Source organism: Lissotriton helveticus, chromosome 4_1 (assembly GCF_964261635.1).
Source record: "Lissotriton helveticus chromosome 4_1, aLisHel1.1, whole genome shotgun sequence".
Taxonomy (NCBI): Eukaryota; Metazoa; Chordata; class Amphibia; order Caudata; family Salamandridae; genus Lissotriton; species Lissotriton helveticus.
This window is the reverse complement of record NC_136063.1, coordinates 2,135,060,322-2,135,083,413: the sequence shown is the minus strand read 5'-3', so window position 1 is coordinate 2,135,083,413 and position 23,092 is coordinate 2,135,060,322. Positions and strand designations below refer to the sequence as shown.

At 49.5% G+C, this 23,092-nt stretch overlaps 1 protein-coding gene across 1 annotated transcript in view; it reads right to left on the bottom strand.

Moving 5' to 3' along the window:
- ABCB7 (ATP binding cassette subfamily B member 7) overlaps positions 1–23,092 on the bottom strand; it is a 665,610-nt gene that overhangs the window by 273,825 nt on the left and 368,693 nt on the right. The window contains exons 9-10 of the mRNA XM_078688835.1: positions 17,523–17,697; positions 7,262–7,419 (exon numbers count right to left, since the gene is read on the bottom strand). Coding sequence (XP_078544961.1) covers positions 7,262–7,419; positions 17,523–17,697 — 333 coding nt within the window. The remainder of the gene's footprint in view (positions 1–7,261; positions 7,420–17,522; positions 17,698–23,092) is intronic.

The window sequence follows — 23,092 nt, the reverse complement described above, 5'->3', positions numbered from 1 at the left end:
AGTTACCCAACTTGGCAGAGCTAAAGAGGGGGGTTGCGAGCGTCAGCCTACCGTCCCATCCCAGACTTCTGTTAGCCACATGCCAAACTTTCACCGCATGCAAGGTGGGGCCCATGAGTGAAAACCGCCCTGGTCTATTATAAAGGGTTCGAAGAAAATCTCCACCCGGAGCCTGACTACGATCCATCGCATACCCGGGGTCCCCCGGCAGCCCATAGATAATCTGATTGACGGCTGCCAACTGGGAGGCCCAGTAGTACTTCCGCAGATCCGGAAGCCCAATACCGCCATCGTACCAGGCCAGTGTAAGCTTAGAGTATGCAATACGGGATCTGCCACCCCAGAGGAGGAGTCGCTGGAGCGCCTCAATCTCCTTGAAATACTTAACAGGCACTGGGTCCATAGCATTCTGGAGAGCGTATAGGAAGCGCGGTAGAGCCAACATCTTAAAAAGAACCGCTCGACCCAGAAGCGACAGGGGCAATGCCCTCCAACGTCCAACATCCGCGCGCAATCTAATCAACGGCGGCAGCAAGTTCTCAGTGTACCTAGTCCTAGAATCCAAGGCGACATATATCCCCAAGTAGACAAAACCTTTAGTAGCCACCTGAAGAGGACAATTCTGCGGGACCACCGACGGAGCCCCGGACAACACCAGCAACACGGATTTAGACCAGTTAATTGAAATCCCAGAGAACTCACCAAACACCCTGAGTATGTCCAAAAAGACATCCAGAGAGGATCTGGGCGTGGAGAGATAAAGCAAGATGTCATCGGCATAAAGAGAAATTTTGTCCTCCCAATCAGGGGACCATCTCAGGTCCAGTATCATACGTTCCCATCGAATCCAAGCCGCCAGGGGCTCCAAGGCCAGAGCGAACAGAAGGGGAGACAACGGGCAACCCTGTCGCGTTCCCCTCTCCAATTCAAAATCAGCAGACTGGCAATTATTCACAACCACTCGGGCCAAGGGGGCCGTATAAAGCAAACGCACCCACCCGACAAACTCAGGGCCGAAGCCCAGCTTCTCCAGGACAGCAAAGAGATAGGACCATTCAATCCGATCAAAAGCCATAGTGGCATCAAGCGACACCAGAACAGCAGGTTGGGACAGGGTATGGGCTTTACCCAAAACACCGTGAAGACGCCGAAGATTGAGCGCGGTGTTACGGCGTGGCATAAAGCCAGACTGATCGGGATGCACCAAAGTGGAGATCACCTTCACCAGCCTGGTCGCCAACAATTTAGCCAATATTTTCGGCTCGGCGTTAAGCAAGGAAATGGGTCTATAGGAGGAGGGGGAGGTGCAGGACTTACCAGGCTTATGTATCACAACAACATTGGCGACACGCTGATCATAGGGAAGTGAGCCAACCTGCTTACTATGAACAAACATGTGTCGCAAGTGCGGCGCTATTTACTGGGCATTCATTTTATAAAGTTCAATAGGAATACCGTTAGGGCCGGTCGCCTTCCCGGAATTAATACTCCTAATGGCCCTTCCAAGTTCGTCATCAGTAATACCTGAGTCCATATATTTCCGATCACTCTCAGACAACCGGGGCATGATAATATCTTTAATCATCTCAGCATGTTCAGAGCTGTCGTGAGTGTCCAAAGAAGCATATACATCACCATAATACGTGCCAAAGGCATCCGCAATCAACTGAGGGTCGGTCAGGGTTACAGAATCAGAACCAACCAGCTCAGGGACCAGCCGGGAAGCACAATCTCCACGCTCCAACCAAGCAATAAGTTTACCGGCCTTATCCCCATGTTCATAGATCCTACTTTGAACATCATTATGTTGCGCGACCGCCGACTCCCTAGACAATCCATGAAATTCATCCCGTTTGAGACGCAGCAGATGCCGATTCTCATCAGTGGCATCCCCTGCAGCTCGCTGTTCCAAAATAACAAGATCAGCCTCAACCGAGGTGATCTCGGCCAGCCGCTTCTTCTTCTTACCCGCAATAAGAGACAACGCTTCACCACGCAAGACAGTTTTATAAGCCTCCCACAGCGTCTGAGCCGAGGCCACCGATCCCAGATTATGCTGGAAATAACGCTCCGAAGCCACACATAGCTCCTTCTTAATAACCGGGTCCCGGAGATGCCAAGCATTAATAGGTGCAACTCTACCAACCAAGGGCTGTCCCAACTCCACCCGGACCCACACCGGTGAATGACCGGAGACACCCCTGCCCAGGTGACGAGCCTCTCTCACAGTAGCAACCATAGCAGCGGGGAGTAGAATATAATCGAGGCGAGACATGGACCCGTGCACCGCCGAAAGATGAGTATAACTCTTAAGTGTAGGGTTCAGGAGTTGCCAGGTATCCACCAAACCCAAGGAATCCATGAAGTCAGAGAGCCACTAGCGGCCGGGGGGCAGCGCTCTCGGCGGAACACGGTCCACACTCCCATCCAAGACAGTATTAAAATCACCCCCCAGACACAGGTGACCAAGAGGAAACAGGAGGAAAACTTTAGCAAGATCTTTAAAGGTTTCAGATTGGAGGGCCGGGGAACGTAGACAGAAAGAAAAGTGACAGTTTTACCCCCGATAGCACCCGAGACCCCCACATATCTGCCCCTCTGATCAGACCAGACAGCCTGGACTTCAAACGGAAGGGCCCTCCTCACCAGGATCCCAACACCCCGAGACCCTGACGTGAACCCAGAATGCGCAATCAGTTTATAGCCCCCTCTGTGTAAGGCCATGCAACGATTACCCACGAGATGGGTCTCCTGCAAGAGGACCACATCCGGTGAGTGGCGTCTAATAAACTGATTAACCATACCCCTCTTGATTTTATCTCCCAGCCCATTAACATTCCAACTCATCACTCGTATCCCCGATCCCGGTCCGCGGCTAGCCATTCACTCCCCCCTGCGCGCACACTCACAACAGTCAACACCCAATGCAATGCAAAACGAAACTAAAAACAGGAAACAGGAAACGGAAACAACCCCCCTTCCCCAAGCCCTAGGAACGGCCCCCACCCTGCACCCCTGCATCAGGACTACGCCCCATCCCCAACTAGCAGTGTGCCTGTCGCCCCACCCAACAATGGTTACTAAAAGTAGGAAGAGGAGGCGCCTGCCGCGCAGCCCCATAACCAGTTCCATAGAAAATGTCCCAAGGAATAAGATAAAAATCGACTACAAGACAGTGAAATATTGAGGAGGACATACCCACACCCCTATAAGGCATAAAGAAAAAATTGTCACATCCAAACAAAAACGTCTCATCCCGAGCCCTGTAGATCCCCCTCAGCGGCCTGCTGGTGTTCTTCGGTGTCCGCAGGCCTCACAGTATCCAACCAGTGCGACGCCATCTCCGCGTTATCAAAAAACCAAGTCCCCTCGTTCATTTCAATCCGTAGCTTGGCCGGATACAACATAGAGTACTTAATCCCTTTATCACGCAGCCGCCTTTTAACATGGATGAAAGTCTGACGTAGTTTCTGTACATGTTGTGTGAAGTCCGGGAAGAAGGACACGGTGACATTATCATAGCGCAGCGGGCCGTTCATCCGCGAAGCCTGCAAGATGGCGTCACGGTCACGAAAGTTCAGGACTCTCGCAATCAATGGCCTTGGTGAAGCACCCACTTTCGGCGGTCCGCCCGGCACCCTATGCGCCCTCTCCACAGTAAAAAAGTTGCTCAGCCCCTTAGGCTTCAGATGGTTGAGGATCAGGTCTTCAACAAAGAGATCTGGCGCACGAGTCTCCGCATTTTCAGGAACACCCAAAAGGCGAACGTTGTTGCGACGATTACGGCTTTCATAGTCGTCAAGCAGCCGTTTAGTCTCCGCTTGTGCCAGCTGTAGAGTCCGGACCTCTCTCTGGAGCTCAGCGGTATCATCAACCAAGCTCGACGTCTTGAGGTCAAGGGACTTCACTTTCTCACTGGTCTTTGAATGATCGGTGCACAACAGGTTAACATCACTCTTAACCGAGTCCAATTTAGAATCAAGAGCATCCATTCTGGCCACCATAGACGACTCAATCCTGGTGACAACCTCCATGATGTCCTGCAAAGTCGGTTCTGAGCCGGAGGTCGGGGACGCGGCCCCGGCCAAAGGCGGCTGCTTCTGCTCGCTGGGAGAGCCCTTAGGAAGAGTGTATCTGTCCAACTTATAAGATTGGACCAGTCTCTGGGCCCTGGCACCCTTAACAGGAGGTTTCTCAGGGTCGCCTCTCCCGGCCATAACGGGCAGACAAATCCAATGGGCTCAGCGATCAAGGGGCCAGGCGGCACCTCCAGCCAGAAAGCACACGTCCCCAACACTCCGGACAGCAAGCTATGACCAGTCAGGCAAAACTGGAAAAAATCAAACGACGAATCCGGGAAGAGGGACCACTTCCGGTGGGCACTGCCGCTGTTGTCGCATCGAGTCTCAGCCACTCCCGACACCAGAGTCCGCCGTCAGGGGGGCAGGAAGGCCCAGAACTTCAGACGACGATACGGGAGGGTAGGAAGACACTCCACGAGCCGCGGTTGGACGAACGTGCAGCGGTGCTATTCACGCATCGAATGTCATCCTCGGGACTCAGGATAAGTGACAGGATAGACGAACGGAGGAACGGGGCTCACGGAGCTACGCGATCACGCGGCCATCTTGGTCCCGTGCTAGGCTCCTCCCCCCCACATGCACATCTTTAACTTTAGATGGGGGATAAGGGGGAAGCACTAGGACCCACACAGCTCCTGCAAGCGGCCCCATGGACAGCTCATGAGCCATCAACAAGTTTATTTTTTTTTAAGTACATAAATAGGGTGCCTGTGTGCACCCAGATCATTTTTGCTTTGGGAGCTACCCCATAGTCCCTGCGCTGCTACAGCTTCCTGCAAATACAGAACCAGCATCTTCAGTATTTATTTATTTTTAATAGTGGGGTGCCCCGAAGCCCACTCAGGGCACCCAACATGTGCACATTGGGGACTGCGGGGGGACTTCCATGGCAGCACCCATTCCAGGTGCTAGCAAAGCAGGTATTGCTCCCTCCCTGTTGTAGCAGCATGAAGAAGCATTCCTGTGTTTCCCTGCCCACAAAAGCGCTGGCCGGGAGAAAGGTTTGTCCTCCCACCTGACAGGAGCAGCTTTCTGCTCCGGCTGGACAAGAGCACATTATACTCCAAATGCTCTTCCGGGCAGGGAAGCTTGGGGTGGGTGTTTTTTTTTTTTTGCGGATCCACAGCAAATTTTTTGTACATTTGTTTTTAAATAATTGTTTTTGGCCCGGAGTCCCGAGTCCTAAAATGGCTGCTGTCACATCTTTGTTCATGTGGTGGTAGCCAATGAGATCATATCTAGAGATTTGTCAGCTCTGCAGATCCTCTGAGTCGTAAAAGATCTCTTTTTTAGCCTTATGTCCTCAAACTATTGAGCAGAATTACACCAAACCACAGAAAACATGCTTTCTGGATCGAGATCTAGGTTTCTGCTATATTTGGTGAAATTCCTTTCAGGCTTTTTGGCTGTAACAATGCCTAATTTTCCTACAGAAATAAGAATGTGGAAAACCTGTTTCGGGACCCCTCCTTTTTCTCTGCCTCTCCTGGACGCATCACCCCGAAACTTACCAGAAAGGAGCGAAGATGGAAAAATATTTTTTTACATTTTATTTTTTTTAGATTCGTTCGTGCAGATTTGTCAAAGGCTGCTAAAGTTATAAAACCAAAAATTGCCTTTGTGTCTTTTTTAGTGAATTTCTAAGTTTTTTTATTTTTAACGCCAAGTAATATTTTATTACCATACATAAAGACAACCCCCATCTCGCATGGCCTTTGGCAATGAGCAGCGTAGGGTTTGCCACAGGGCCTGGACTACGGCCAACAGCCCGTCCCCATTCTGCCGCAGCCAGCCAACCCCTTTACCCCCCCCCTAACACCAATGCATAAAACAGATCCATCACCTTTCTCCAAAACATTACCAATAATTTCAACCAAATGTATAATTCAATAAAACACACAATAAAATGTTTATAATACTGGATTGCTTAAAAAATATTTAATGAAGTTTTATTTAACTACATGTCTGTGACTTTCTTTTTTAAACTTTTTTCATGATTACATTTTTGGGGATGAAAAATGTGAAAATAAGTACTCGGATACATTATTTTTTCTTTAAATGAAAAAAACATCTCTTAGTCTGCCCTTTTAACATTATAACACTCCAAAAGATGCAATCATTAAAATAACTACATAACAGCCTTGCATTTGCATTTTATATGATACACTGCAGCACATAAAATGCAACCACACAACCAGTCCCTTGGTGGCACTGCAGTCCAACTGTAGAGCAAAAGCTCCAGCCTGGGAAATGCTTTTGAATAATATAGTAAGTTCTCCTGGGGTCATGGTTTCAATGACCCAGGAGACATACGTTTTTTCTAGTGTTGCTGGGGGGCTGCACAGCTCCTCACAGCACCCCCAGAACATTAAAAACATTTTTGGTGAGATCCCTGCCCCTTCTAGGGACATCACCAAAATATTTGCAAATAGTCCTCCAAGGGTATTATGGGGCGCTCCTTGAAGGGGCAGGGAATCATAAATGAGCGACTATGGCCACTCATTTATTATTCACTTTTTGGTTGGCAATTTATTTTCCTGCGTGTCGCGGTCCCACTGGTAAGCCCACAGTTGTTTTTTTTAAGTAAAGGGGCTGTGGAAGGGGACCATCAGGGCCGACAATGCCCCCAACCCGCTCCACCGGGGTTTGAGCAATCACAGCATTTCCCTGGGGTTTATTGGACCATCAATAAACCCATCATGTTGATCACTGGAATACAGCCTATTAATTAATCTCTATGGATTTAAACTGAGCACAATAATGTTCGGTTTCTCAACAACCCACATATAATAGCCGCTCTCTTTACTCATAACATTCCGTCCTTGGAACAAAGCTTGTTGCCATGTTGTATCCTGAACATTTGGATGCAAGGATGACAGTAAGAAGCCACTTGTGCCAGACAAGTACAAACACAGCAAAAGGAAACAAAAGATGGTACCATCTAGACTCGATATCAGAGAGGCATGCATCATCTACTAACCCACTTTGGCATGCAAGCACTGTACAGTTGTATGATGACACTCTTAGTACAAATATGACCATAGGCTAAAATATGGCTGGAAATGCTCCATAGATCACTCCCCTGGCCTGCCTGTTCCGTGCAACATTTGACTAAAATATTAGGTGTATCCAAAACAGCTGTATCCCATGGTGAGGCATGTATAATTTGAAACACTTACTTTAATTTTTGTGTCCACACTTAGTAGTGTAAACAAAGTGTTCATATCAATGAGAGCTTGTCGAGTTTCTCTGTACACAGTTCCGAGGAAGTTCAATGGCAGAGATAGCTGGAAGAGTAGCCCGTTCACCATAACTAAGTCCCCAACAGTCATATTACCTAAAAAAAATAGAGGTAGTAATATTAAGAGCACTGGACAACCGTTAAGTAATAGTTTAATGCATTCACAATAACACGTTCCATTCTTGTACACATACAGTCCAGTATACACAAGACCCTTATATAACCAAGCATTCAAGAGCTCAGGAATCCTTTGCATCAGCAGGGACATGTAGAAAGTTAACGTTACCATGTTCATACAGTGCCAAGGTCCTTAAAAGCTATTTCCACTGTGACAGGCCTATCTAGAAAACCAAAGTGGAGATTAAACTACTAATACTGTAACTTAGGGATGGGACAAACTACAAAAATAATGAAACAACTATTTTAAAAGCATAAAATATCTAATTTATTGGGGGGCGTGGCTTAGCAGCCGATGGTGGGAGCCACATAGAAGACGAGCTCCGCCTTAAGCCCCGATATTATCCTGATTAACCGGGGCTCTGAACCCCTTGATGCCACCGGAGAACTGGGGAGAGAAGCGCACCTACCTGGGTACCCCCCGGAGAACTGGGCGACACAAATTTGGGAAGCATTGCGCCGCTCTCCTGACCGGCAGTGAAAGGACGGGAGGCGGACGCAAAATGGCGGCTGAATAACTACAATAGCGCCGGGGACGGATCCTGCGGTGATCGCCGCTTTGGAGAGAGGCGCTGTCGGGAGCGGAATTGGAGCTGGAAGTGGTGGGAGGACACCGGGCCCGAGCGGTTGCGGCCGTCTGTAAGGAGAGCTGCCAGGAGGTGAACGACGCCGGAGGGGCCGGGGTCATCGCATCGTCTGGGCGACGACCGCTCATGAGCTACGGAGCGGGCGCGTCGCCCTGGGTGGGCATGGAAAGCAGATCGGCGCGGGACCTTGAGGCCCCCTGATGTGCTCCTGGTTGCCAACGAGGAGCGGCCCCAAAATGGCAGCCGAACTGTAACGGCGGCCCAAAAGACTGAGCTGGAGGAGATAGCCGGGCACTGCGGAGGAGCTGCTGGAGGGGCGAAACTGATAATGAAGGTGGCTGAGGACCCCCCAATTTGAGGGAGAAAGTAGCGGTGAGGCGTGGGGAGATTCCCGACCTGCGCTGCTGCGGCCATATGCCTAGGGGGCCACCAAGTGGAAGAAGGCGCTGAGGAGACTGCGATCGCTGCAGCACCGAGGCGGAGATCGCAGACGCATCGGGAGCTGGAAGAAGGCCCGACAGCGCACTGGTGAGTGAGGCGTTGGGGGCCCGGGTCTGCGAACTACGTAGGTGGGCGTGGGGTCCCGGGGCCGCCGCGCTCTGCGAGCCGGGGCACAGAAGAGGGTGAGCGACTGTGGTGGTCTGGGGGGAGCGTTGGCAACGAGTGCGGCTGACCTCGAGGAGCTGGCGTCTGGGATGCAGGGGAGAACTACAGACGGGACCGGGGGTCGGGAACACTAGCGGATCTGGGGCTGTAACGCCGCGGTTCGTTTACCCCCCCTGGCAGAGAGGCATTGTCTGGAGCGGGGGAGTTGAAAACTTGGCGTAACCCAAGCACGATTGTGGACCACGGGCCTGATAACTTGGAACGGTGTGCTGAGTGGAGGTCAGGAAAGTACGGAGCGGGTGCTATGAGCTGCTCCGGCAGGGATCCTAGGAATCTGCTCTCTTGTGGATGGCGTTGACTTAGGGAGCTCAGGGATAGACTTCTCCAGCTGGACCTACTTGTGAAACTGGAGGGGCTAGATTGTGCGCTCCACGGAGTCGCGACGCTAACAACCCCGAATATTAGATAACCACTGAGGCCAACATGAACCCGTAGGGGGTTGTCACGAGCTCCTGCTGAGATCTAGCGCCCGACTACACGGGAACAAGCGGAGCTGTGCCCGACGTCAGTGGCTATCTGTACCGGAGATTAGGGACTGTGGTGCCCGGGGGGGGACGACTGGAAAGGTCAGACTGAACGGCTGCTGACTTTCCTCAACATGGGGAGATTAAAGGGGAAGAAAGACGGAGCTCAGCCACTGTAAGACAGCGAATCCCCTGGACAGATGGAGCAAGATGGCCTTGGGGCGCCCAGGACCTCCACCTGCAACACCAATTCGACAAAATCCTGTCAGCAATAGCGGACTCCCGCACTGCTCTCCAACAAGACATAGCAAAGGTCGTCACGGGTTTGGGACTAAAACGAGCGGACCATGCCAAATTGGACAGAGTAAAGCTAGTGGAGGGAGTGAATTAGGTCGTCGAACCGGCGCAAAAGGAACTGAAAGCCGCGGTGTCTAATGCTTTGGATCGTATTAGGGTGCTGGAGAAGCGAGCCGAAGATGCTGAAGGCAGGAACCGACGGAACAACATCCGGGTAGTGGGTCTTCCCGAAAAAATAGAGGGACCGGACATGGTACAATACCTCGAGACCTGGCTGAAATCAGTAGTGGCGCTGGAAGGCCTATCTTCTTTCTATACGCTAGAAAGAGCGCACAGAGTACCGGCCAGGCCACCTCCATAGGGGCGACCCCCACGACCAGTGGTAGCCCGACTGCTGCACTTCCAGGACAGAGACCTGTTACTCCAGAAGGCACGCACGGATGGACCCTATCAAGTCGGGAACAGTAAAGTCAATCTGTTCCCGGACTATACCTTTGAAACCCAGCGACGCCGGTCATCCTTCCTGGCCGTCAAGAGAGAGCTGAGGGAAGAGAGACTTCAGTACTCCCTGTTATTTCCGGCCAGATTAAGAATCATAGTAGATGACAAAACATGTTTCCATGACACTCCAGAAGATGCATGTGCTTGGCTGGAGTCCTACAGAGCAGGGAAAGATGGCCATGACCACGGGTCGCAAAACTTCTCGGAAGGATTGCCACAACGGAAATCGCAGAGACTTCGACAGAGACGGAGAGGATTGAGAAGGCCCTCGTTGTCGCAGGCGGAGGTGGAGCGCCGAGGGGTGATGGAGGTGATATCAGCTATGTCGGGTGAGCAGGAGACACGATCCCCGGGAGATACTGATTCGGAGAAGGACAAGGAACAATCCGACACGGAAGACACGGAAGCCTCGGAAGCGGATAGTTTACGACTACCGGAAGTCACGCCTGCGACAGCTGCTGGGATATTGGACGAAGGTTGAAGTAACTGGGGTGATGGACAAGATGCGGTATCTGAAGTACGGCTTGAGATGCAGACATTACACGTTAGCGACGGGGGACACAGCTGATTTACGATGCATTACCTGGAATGTGAGGGGGCTCCATACGATAACAAGGTGCCACAAAATACACGCATATCTAGTTCGCAGAGGGGTCCACATAGCATTACTCCAAGAGACTCCTCCTACCAAGGCAGAGGGTGTAGCGTTGCAGAGGAGGTGGAGAGGGCAGATATTCAACACCACATATTCAGCGTTTGCACGGGGAGCACTGATTTGGATCAGGGCTGGGGTTCCTTTCCCGGTGACAAAGCAGACAATAGACCCAGAAGGCAGGTTTGTGGCCATAGAGGGCAGACTCCGTGGTAGGGACATAGCGATCTGCAGCGTTTACGCACCTAACGTCAAACAGTCGCGCTTTTTGGAGCGATTGTCTGGCTCGTTAGCTCATTATCTTGCAGGTTCGGTGGTGATAGGGGGGATTTTAACTCTATAGCAGACGTATCGCTGGATAGATCGCACCCCCCATTACCGGATTCCCCTGTACATAGATTGACTAAAAGCAGGCTGGATTGGCAGTGCAGGTGGAACCTGGTAGACGTGTGGCGAACACGTCACCCACTCGACCGGGACTACTCCTATTTCTCAGCGAAACATGACCTGCATGTCCGTCTAGACACGGTGTTGTGTTCGCCCTTAGTGGTGCCCTCTATGGTGCATACCGAATATCTCACGAGAACGATTTCGGATCATAATCCACTGTTATTCACTATGCACTGGATGACAGGGGTGTCGGCCATCCCCACTTGGAGACTACGGCCTGCGTCGCTAGAAGACCCGATCTTTCAGAGGGTAGTGAGCGAAGGGATTACCCATTATTTCGATGAGAATGCTGGATCGGCCTCTACAAGGGCGATAGAATGGGACGTCTTTAAAGTAGTCATCAGGGGGATCTGCATTGGGAAACATGCAGGGGTGCGGAGAGTGCTGCTGCAAGATGTGGCCCGGGCCGAAGGTAGACTGCGCAGAGCGGAACTAGCAAGGCCTGGTCATCCTGAAACTCAAACGGAGGTTATGGCGGCGAAGGAAGTGGTGGCAGCGGAGGTTGAGAGATTGCGATGTTTTGATTACAAAACCTATACTGCGAGAACACACGCGGAGAAGGACAGGGCAGGAACACTAATGGCTTGGCTGGCTAACCCAGCAAAGAGAGGCTCCCCTATACTGGCCCTAGAGGATAGAAACGGAGAGGAGGTTTACACCCAAAACGAGATCCTACACTGTTTTGCAGTATTAGGAGGACCTGTACGACCGCTCATTAGTGGCGGAAGACCTTGAAATCGACTCCTTTCTCAGAGGGGTAACACTCCCACACTTGGAGGAAGAGCAGGCGAAATGTTTAGGCCAGGACATAGAGATGGGGGAAGTTCGGAGTGCTATCAAGCACATGGCCCGCAATAAAACGCCAGGAGTAGAAGGCTTACCGATAGACTTTTACGGGACATATGTGGACTTACTGGCACCGAGGCTCCTGAAGGTGTACAACGAGGCAAAAGAATTGGGGCCACTGCCTTCCTCCATGCGAGAGGCTTTGGTGATCCCGCTTTTGAAACCTGGTCGTGATGGGAAAAACACGGCCTCCTATAGACCGTTATCAATGTTGACCACCGACTACAAGATCTTGAGCAGAATCTTGGCGACTCGCCTCTTAAAGCATATGACTGCGCTAATCCATGAAGACCAAGCCGGGTTTATCCCGACTAGGAACACATCCACTAATGTTAGGAGATTAGTGCGGATACTCGAAGCAGTACAACCGAGAGCACAACAACCAATGTTGTTATCTGTTGATATCGAGAAAGCCTTTGACAGCTTAGAATGGCTATAATTATATAAGACGATGGAACAGTTTGGCCTGGGGACTGGCTTTGTGGGGTGGACGAAAGTACTGTACACATCTGCCGTAGCCAGGGTGCGAGTTGGATCGTTGTTCTCACCTCAGTACCCAGTAGCCCGAGGAACGAGACAGGGGTGTTCGCTCTCCCCCTTGCTGTTCGCCCAAGCAATAGAGACGCTGGCGGCAAGGGCCAGATTGGGCGAGACCTATGACGGCTTATGGCACAGAGGGGACCAGCAGTATATTTCGTTATACGCCGACGATTTGCTGATGTTTCTGGAGGATGCAGGGAGAGCGCTGTAGAGAGCTGCGAATTTATTATCGGAGACGTCTCAGGGCTGCGAGTGAATTGGTCAAAAACATGCCTATCTCCGATGAAGCAGGGAGAGCTCCAACCCATTACACATAGAGAGGTACGGTGGGAACCGACTTGTTTAGCGTACCTGGGGGTGCAAGTCTATCACAGTGCCACTGATATACTGGAGGGGAATGTGGGAAGATGCATGAGAGCTCTTAAGGGCAGTATGGCCTTCTGGGCTGCTCTCCCGATGTCGGTGACGGGTGGAATAGCCCTTTTGAAAAGGATAGCGCTTCCTAGGTTACTGTACTATTTTAGAACGTTACCGATATGGATCCCATGTTCGGTGTTTAAAACACTGAAATCACTCATAGTGGGGTTCCTGTGGGGCTCTGGCAGACGGAGAGTGGCGCAGGCAACTTTAACTAGATCTAAAGCGGAGGTGGGGCTAGCGGTCCCCAGACTTCGAGCTGTACTATCTGGCGGCCCAATTACAAATACTAACACAGGCGGTAGCTAAGGAATTTAGAGGGCCCGAATACCAGGGAGGTAGGGGAATCCCACGCCACGTCCTATCTTACATAGTTATGCAACAAAAGTTGGACCTTAGGGGTCTTTCTATGGAAGAAAAAACATTGAGACTGTGCTGGAATCGATCCCAGCGCAGGGCGGGAGTTTTGCACCCCTATGCGCCTGAAATCCCACTTGGAATGGCAACAGCGCTACCGCACGGCGGCGATTGGACGCCATTACAGGACTGGGAAAATGCAGGGCTCCAAGTCATTGGTGATTTGTATGAGGATGGAGTAATGCTACCCTTTCAGGTGCTGCAGGAGAGATACGACCTACCTGGGGGAGGATTTCTTATACATGCAGCGCTGACAAAGGCGATACAAGCGAACTGGCGAGGAGGGATGGCAGAACCTAAGACGACAATGCCATGCCAATACACCATGATGGAAGCTGTCAACTGCCTCTATTCCAGGATGATAAATGAAGGGCTGGCACCATTAGATACCCTGAAAGGGAAATGGGAGGCAGACATAGGGAAACCTATTCCTGAGACGGCCTGGGCACAGATAGTACGTTGAGCTTGGAAGAGCTCAAGGAATGCGAGATTCCAGCTGGTGCATTTCTATATACTCCATAGGGCATATTTAACGGAAGTTAAAATCAGGAAATATTTTAAGGTAGAGGAGGCAGCGTGCCCTCGGAGTGCGAGGACAGGAGTAGAATTGGAGCACATGATTTGGTCCTGCCCTAGGATGGGGACTTATTGGGAGGAAGTGGGAGACGCTCTAAATACCACTACAGAGCGGCAGCTGACCTTCGACATGGCCACAAGCGTTTTGCACTGGTTCCCTCACACACCTAAAACCAAGGTAACAAGTAAGTTTGTGGACATGGGACTAATACTGGCAAAAAGAGAAATAACAAGGCATTGAAAGGCGAAGGAGGGACCTAGTAGCAAGAGATGGAAGGCCGAGCTTTTAAAGTGGGTGGGGAGCGAGAGCACGATTAGATACCAGCAGGCGAGACGGCTCAACAACGACAAAGCGCTAGAGTCAGCAACTGCGTGGGAGGCACTAGTACAGGCACTACGGGACTATCAGATGGATGAAGAGTAGGAAATGGACAAACGGAATGGGGGGGGGGGGGTGCCCAAGCAATACCAGGTATCTAGAGAAATAATGTCAGTAGTAACTGATCGCTGGTACAAGATGGAAAGTTGTAGTAGTTGATACACGCACCGGTGGGGTGGGAGGGGGAGGGGGGATTACTGACAGTTGAGGGTATTTGGTAGTAAGCAAGATTAGCAGTATCAGGTTACTGATAAACTGTCACCAGAAGGCATTACCTTAGCCGTGTTGATTAGTACAAGAAGGGTAACACGGAGAAGATTGCTGAAGGGACTGGTTTACATTGATGTGTGACGATTATTATATATGTGTATGGTGAATACTTGAAATCAATAAAATGTGTTTAAAAAAAAAAAAAGATCTAATTTATTGGCCTAAACTGTTGGAAGGCTAATTTGCATAAGTTTTGCCAGCTCTCAGCCTGTGCTGAGCTTTGAATAGGTGTGGAAAAGGTTTGGAATGACTCCCAGAAGCAAACAATAGGCTGACCTGCCACAGAATATGCAGCATGGGGGTGTGGACATCCTTTTTCACACTACAGCATCAGATTTTGCTTGATAGGTCTAATGAGCCACATGTAACACTTGGGGCACACTTGAAAGGGACAGAATAGGATGCCAAGACAATTCTTGTGTCTCCACTGTCTGATTGCTGTTGGACTCTGCTTTTGTCCTATCAGATGTCTGTCTCGGTGGGTACAGAGCCTGCCTCAAACTGGATGTAGATACGGGAGGGTACTAGGAGTAGGACACAAATGTTTCAACAAGAAGCCTTTGCTTCTCGAACCAGAATCCTGCCATACCAGAGGAGACGTATTCATCAGATGTGCATGCTTATGTAAAAAAATAAACGAAAAAAATATGCAAGATACTGGCAAACCACATTTCAGTCAAAGCATAACCTCGTTCAACTGCCATAGAATATCAATTGAAAAAAGTATGCATTTTAACACTCCTTTAGTATAGATCTTTAGATAAACGTCAGTAGCAATGGGAAGGTATAGTGGTAGATATGGCCAGTGTGAATAGTCCTCTACACTCCCTTACAGCTTTCAGAACTGATTTGGCATTAAGGGTTTTTTGCATTAGCAATGAAAATTGTATTTGCTGTGACAGATTGCACATAGAGCTGTCAGTCAAGGAGGCACTGATGTTTCCTCCACCTAATTTCTATTCTACAATTGCACTCCTTCATAAGTTTTACTATCAAACACAATTAGAAAGCAAGGTGAATCTAAATTGTTGAGAAGCAGAACTTTCATCATAGCATGGAAAAAAATGGAAATCATCCCTACAAGGTCCTTTTTGTTTAAACACTGTAAAGAAAAAACATTAGAGACAATTTATTGTATGAATTGCGTACTTGGAAATAATCAAATAATTTGAACCTTGAAAAAACATGCTGGCAGTTTTTGATATTGCATCATATAAATTTGATGAAATGGACTGAGGATATTTTGATACTGCATCATAAGATATTGATTACGTTTATTCAAGGATAAAAGAAAATTATTATTTTGAAATAAAGACTAGAGGGGAGCCTCTTTTTTATGTTTGGACTTTGCATTGGATTCCTAAGCTAGATCTCTGCTACACCACAATATATTCTGCAAAGGGCTTCATTATTTTGTGTTGTACCACTGGACGTGCCTGAAAGACCTAGACCGCAAACATGAAACAAAGCCATGCTCTCTCCGAATCCTCAGTCCGATATAATGGACAACAGATCTTACAGATCACATCTGTAGAGCACACCACAAACCGGCCCCATGAAGCTGATCACGCACCACACGGAATTTAAGGATACTATTACTATGACAACCAGTGCTTGGTGGAAACTATGTAAACAAGTAGGATTGAATATGCTCTATTCCCCCCACACACTACTCACACAGAGCCACGTGCTACCACTGACTTTTGAAATTATAGCGCTAGATAGACTTGGGGTGACTATGTCCAGCTCTATGTAAATGGCCAATTAATTTCTCTGGAGCAAGTCAGATCCAGGAGCCCAAATAATGCATCTGACATATTAATAGATTATAGAACTAATGTGAAAGCATGGTATGAGAAATCCCCACTGGAGCCCCCAAAATGTACACCACTATCAAAAGTAATAATCACAGAACTAAGTAGGGAATGGATCTCACATCTATGTAATATTTATAATAACCTATGCACCTCAACACAAATGACTGCAATCACTCTAGGGGAAGAAGACCAAGGTGATCTATGGGATATACATAAGTGGGCATTCTGCTCTGTGCAACTACAACCCATATCCATGAACCCCAGGCACAAACTGACACACTTCAACTTCTTACACAGGATATATTGCACACCCAGTCAAGTAAACCGCATTGACCAGGCCAGACCACGTGAATGTAAGAGTTGTAATGTCGCACAGATTTTCCACATTTGGCATGGAATTGTCCACAAATTAAACATTTCAGGTCAAGGAGCTTAAGTAATTGAACTGACAGTGGGAGTAACAGTGGGTCAATCACCAGATGTTTTTCTGGTGTGAGTTGAAAAAATTCCCAAGGGGGTACGCAAGCTCACGCTCAAACTCTTATTATCGCTCTGCATTGGAAGAGCGGCCCGAAACCAACAGTAGCTAAATGCCACGTGCACCACGAACATGGAAAAATTCGGTGAAATGCTGCCACCAAAAGCTAGACCACAAAACATCTGCTATCTATCTGAAGAGGCTGCAGACAACACTAGGTAATGGTGATAACTGCGATCACGGCCATACCAAATGTATTTTCTACCATATAGTGATTGATGATTCTCTATATGACACGTCTGAAACATCATTTTCATAATGCATACGTTCCATGATGTTAGCACAGTTGGGCCATGTACTGTTGCAACAACACCTGGGATATGTATATTTTTGGTTAATTCATTATAAATAAAACTTAAATAAAAAATAGATCACCTCTGCAACAAGATCAAAGAAATAAAACGGCTAAGAAATAAATAGAAACATGTATGTGCAAAACAGGCAACTCTATGTCTGTTAAAAACATTTTTAATGATGTAGTTCCCCATAATAAACATGTACTAGGAACATTCATTAACTGTACTCAAAATACAACAAGAAATGTCAAACTCTTCACAAATATTGAACAGTAACTAGTTAAGAAGTAGAGCACTTATATTCCGTACCTGCCAATATTCCACGACTGGCCAGCACCATGATAGCAGTTAAACCAACACTAAAAATCACACTTTGTCCAAAGTTCAACATAGCCAAGGTTGAGGTAGTCTTGAGTGAGGCGTTTTCATAAGTCTTCAAATAGCCATCATATTTCTCTGCTTCAAATTGTTCGTTATTAAAATACTGTGCAAACATAAAAATAACAATATCACAATGACAAATATATTTTTTTATGCATACATATTAAAAACATTTGTTCAACTAATTGTTAACCCATTCACTCAGGTATATCCAATTACACTATAGTATCGAGTCTCTGTTTAATTTTTTAACCCTTTCCATGCTCATGACGGAACGGTTCCGTCATGAGCTACGGTTGAGCTGTGCTCATGACGGAACCGTTCCGTCATGACCACGCCCGTTTCTATTAGGGCCCAGCACCGGAGGGGGAATCGCGGTCGCACAGAAAAGGTTAAAGGCTAAGTACATTAAAACACCTAGGACATTTTCCCTATTGAAAGATACATTCAAAGAGTTTCAATATGTGTATTGAATAAATCAAAATCAAATCGATATTAGTGAGAAGGACCAGAGAGAAAGAGGAGTAGTTTTCCAAATAAAATCAGTAGGCAAAAATATATACAAGTGGCAGAAGAAGGATTATATACAAAGAATCAAAGAATCATGGGATCAATACATTATTATTATTATTATTATTATGCATTCTTATATAGCGCTCGATTACCCGTAGGCATCTCGGCGCTTGCCTTGGGAACCCGTCCTGGCTTCCCCAAGGTGAAAGCCAGGCATCCCGCCGCGGGGGGGCCGTTGTGGAGATTAAGCAGGCTAATGCCCAGAGCTGCAGAGTGTGAACCCGTGATTCGAGTAGGCACCGAAACGAGAATTATCAAGTCCGTGGATATTTGGGCTCAAGACCCTGCCGCCTCGGGAATTGAACCCTGGTCCTGGGTCTGACCTCTGCTTCAGGGTCTGCCTCCTCTAACCAGTGAGCCACACTTCTCCACATACATACATAGCTGTCTCTGAAAAAAACAATCCACTTGTTCTCATGTTGAGAATGCTCAGACCTTGCTGGACAATTGCATGTTCCTTGCTCGCCATGCCACTGGATTCAGGCTATACTGGCTGATGAAGAGGTGGTACCCTGAAACAGGTCCTAGGATGCTTGTTTCCGGTCTTAGGAGGACCTGGCCTGACAGGTCGGCTGGACTTTTCCTATGGGGAGCAGGGTCAAGACAGATTTGCATATGGTTGGCCCAAACCGGGGTGGCGTAGGAAGCAAATTAACGATGGATTTAGGCCCAGAGAGTTTAACATTGTTCAGCATTCCGTCCATCAATTGTTCTTTTTGCTTTTAACAAAGCTAAACAACAGTTGCAGTGAGAGAAAAGTACAGAGTATGAGAAAATAGGTCATCACAATCTAAATCCCAAGTACTATTAGCCTTGAAGATAATTTGTGTTTTTCCAGCATGTATGTCTTTCATAAGATAAAGCAAAACAGATCTGTGACTGGGGGTGAGGTCTTGAAAAGTTTCAGTGCTCCATCCATCATCTCTTTGTGTTTGCTTTGCTCACCCTAAGTTGGCAGGGTATGCCCAGCCGTGGGTCCCTTGATCACTTTGCCACTGGATTCAAGCTAGCCTGGCTGATGAGGGGTGTTACCCCGAAACCCAGGATGCTTGTTTCTGGCCCAGGGAGGACCTGGCATGGCAGTACGCACTGGACTGTTCCCATGAGTAACAAGGCCATGGCTGATTTGCATATGACTGGGTCCGAACAGGGGTGGCGGAGTGAGCTAAAGAACGATGATGGATTCAACCCAGATCTGTGACTGGGGGTGAGTGTTTGAAACATTTCAGCCCCCCGTCCATCATCTCCTTGTGTTTGTTTCATAAGGTAAATGCTTGATTAGATGCTTCTATATTAGTACAACAGCAGTGTAGAAAATTGCATTTATGCAAAGCAATACCCCACAGTACACCCAGCTCACTATTTAGTCCTCCACTCCAAACAAAAATGTGCATGTGCTTTGAGTTCCAGGTATCATATTTTCAAAGGTGTAAGCACTGAGATAAAAAGCTTTTTAAACCTAGGAGGGCAGAGAGTCACCTGTGATTCTGCAAAAGATATCAATGTTGGAGAACTGTTGTTTACTTGGATTGAGAGAGTATTATACAGAGTCTCATACAGCTCATTACCTTGCAATGCACTGTTTGGACCTTTTTGGACACTGTTCCTTTAGCCAAGAGCAATGAAATATTAGTCCTTTGCATTACAGGCGTTTGTCCTGCCCAGGTCGAGCAGGAATTGAAAGAAGATTGGGACAACAACACATTCATTGACATGGTAAAGAACAAGTTACTTACCTTCGGTAACGATATATCTGTAAGAAACAGTAGTTAGTATTAGATTCCTTACCTTAGAATATCCCCAGGCGTCAGTCTGGATCCGGAAACTTTTGCGTAGCAGTACCCCTGCGCGTCGGTAGGCGTCGTCTGCAGGCGTCCCCTGCGGCTCCGCGTCGTCGGCGTCGTGCGCCGTGATGACGTCGCTGGAGTATATAGACGCCGCCTCCGCGCGCTGACGTCAGTTCTTTGCACACAGCTTTTCCGCGCCAGGACACGCAGAGCCATGTGAGAACTAACACTGGTGCCATTTGAAACTAGGGCCCTGAAAGGGATGTCCTTAACCCTAGGTATCAGTTCGCAGAACGGGGAGGATGGGTGGGGCGGTAAGGAATCTAATACTAACTACTGTTTCTTACAGATATATCGTTACCGAAGGTAAGTAACTTGTTCATCTGAAAGAAACAGGTTAGTATTAGATTCCTTACCTTAGAATAGATACCCCAGCAATACCAACCCCGGTGGTGGGTCTGCGAACCAATACAACCTACACCAGAAAGTCCTGGAGGACCGAACGGCCAAAGAAGCCATCCCTCCGGACTTGACTGTCCAGGCAGTAATGCCTCGCAAAGGTGTGCAGCGAGGCCCACGTAGCCGCCTGGCAAATGTCCTGCAAAGGGACTCCCCGGCCCAGGGCAGTAGTAGCCGCCGTAGCCCGAGTGGAATGGGCCCTCAGCCCAACAGGAGGCTCCTTCCGAGCCAAAGAGTAGCATGCTTTGATGCACAGGACGACCCACCGAGAGATGGTTCGTTTCTGTACCGCCCTTCCCTTCTTCTCACCCACGTAGCCAACAAACAGTTGGTCATCCACCCGGAACTGGCGTGTGCGATCCATGTAGAATGAAAGCGCACGTTTTGGGTCCAGACGATGGAGCCGCTCTTCATCCTTTGAAGGATGCGGAGGCGGGAAGAAGGAGGGCAAGGTGATGGACTGCCCAATGTGAAAAGCAGAGACTACCTTGGGCAGGAAAGAAGGTCTAGTCCTAAGAACCACCTTGTCAGGATGAACAGACAAGAAAGGAGGTTTAACAGAAAGGGCCTGGAGCTCACTCACTCTCCTGGCAGAGGTGATGGCAACCAGGAAGGCCGTCTTTAAAGTGAGAAGACGGAGAGGACAGGAATGAAGAGGCTCAAAGGGAGCACACATCAGGAAAGTCAGAACCAGGTTCAAGTCCCACTGAGGCATCACGAACGGAGCAGGTGGATACATGTGCGTGATGCCTTTTAAGAATCGTAATACAATAGGGGACTTGAATAAAGAAGGCTGATCAGGTAGCCTTAAGAAGGCGGAAAGGGCAGAAAGATAGCCCTTGATAGTGCCCAGAGCAGAGCCCTGCTGGGCAAGGGAAAGAAGGAAGAGGAGAACCTCAGACAGAGGGGCAGAAAGGGGGTCCACAGCCTTTGCTGTGCACCATGCCACAAATCTGTTCCACCGGCAGGCGTATACCGACTTTGTGGAGGGACGCCTGGCTGCCAGAATAACATCACAGACTTCAGGAGGCAAGTCAAATGGCCTCAACTGTCGCCGCTCAATCTCCAAGCATGGAGGTGGAGACTGGACAGGTTCGGGTGGAGGACCGTCCCCTGCTGCTGCGACAGAAGGTCCTCCTGAAGGGGCAGGCGGATCGAGGGACCGACTGTCATGCTGAGTAGCTCGGGATACCAGTACCTTCGAGCCCAGTCCGGAGCCACAAGGATAACTTGGGCCCGGTCGCGCCTGATCTTCTTCAGCACTCTGGGCAGAAGTGGTATAGGCGGAAAGGCGTACAACAGACCGCAACTCCACTCGCGCCGAAAGGCGTCGCCGAGCGAGTGCCGTCTTGGAAACTCCAACGCTCAGAACTGATGACATTGCGCGTTCTCTTCTGTGGCGAATAGATCTAACCAAGGCTCTCCCCATTGCTGAAAGAGGCCTCTCGCCACGTCCGAGTTCAGACGCCATTCGTGATCCACCGAGCACCGACGGCTGAGTTCGTCCGCCCTGGCGTTCAGAGAACCTGCCAGGTGTTGAACCGTCAGAGTCACGCCCTGACGTTCCAGCCATTGCCAGAGACGCAGAGCCTCCTGGCAAAGGGTCCACGACCCCACACCGCCCTGTTTGTTGCAGTACCACATGGCGGTGGTGTTGTCCGTGAACACCTGCACTACACTCCCGTTGACAAAGGGGAGGAATGCCTTCAGTGCTAGGCGAATCGCCCGCAGCTCCAACATGTTGATATGGAGCCGGGACTCCGCCGGAGACCAGATGCCTCTGATCTCCGCCTCTCCCAAGTGGCCACCCCAGCCCTGGAGGGACGCGTCCGTCACAACCACGTGCTCCGGTTGGGGAAGGGAGAGGGATCTGCCTCTGACCCAATCGCGGTCCGTAAGCCACCACTGCAACTGTCTCGCAGTGCCCTCCGAGATCAGGACATGGTCGGATAGGTTGCCCTGATGCTGGGCCCACTGAAACTTCAGGTCCCACTGCAGAGTCCGCATCCGCCACCTGGCGTGATGCACCAGTAGGATGCAGGAGGCCATCAGCCCCAGAAGCCGCAGCGTCAACCTGACCGAAACCCGGGATAACGGCTGAAAGATGGGAATCAGAGCCTGAATATCCCGGACCCGCCGTTCCGGGGGATAAACCCGAAACTGCGCCGAGTCGAGAACCGCTCCGATGAAAAGGAGCTTTTGAGAGGGACACAGGTGTGAGATCGGCACATTGATGGAAAACCCCAGCTCGTGCAGGAGGTCTGCCGTCGTCTGAAGGTGGTGGACGACTGTCTGGGGCGAGCCCGCCTTCAACAACCAGTCGTCGAGGTAGGGGAAGACTGAAACCCCTAACCGGCGCAGATGAGCTGCGACCACCGCCATCACTTTCGTGAACACCCGTGGGGCGCTGGTAAGGCCGAATGGGAGCACGATAAACTGAAAGTGCTCGTGGCCTACCGTGAACCGCAGGTAACGCCGGTGGGCCGGCAGGACGGGGATGTGAAAATACGCATCCTGCAAGTCCAACGCTACCATCCAGTCTTGTGGGTCTAGAGCAGCCAAGACCTGAGCCAAAGTCAACATCTTGAACTTCTCCTTCCGGAGGAAGCCGTTGACGTTCCGCAGGTCCAAGATAGGACGCAGGCCTCCCTTGTCCTTCTTGGGTACCAGAAAGTAGTG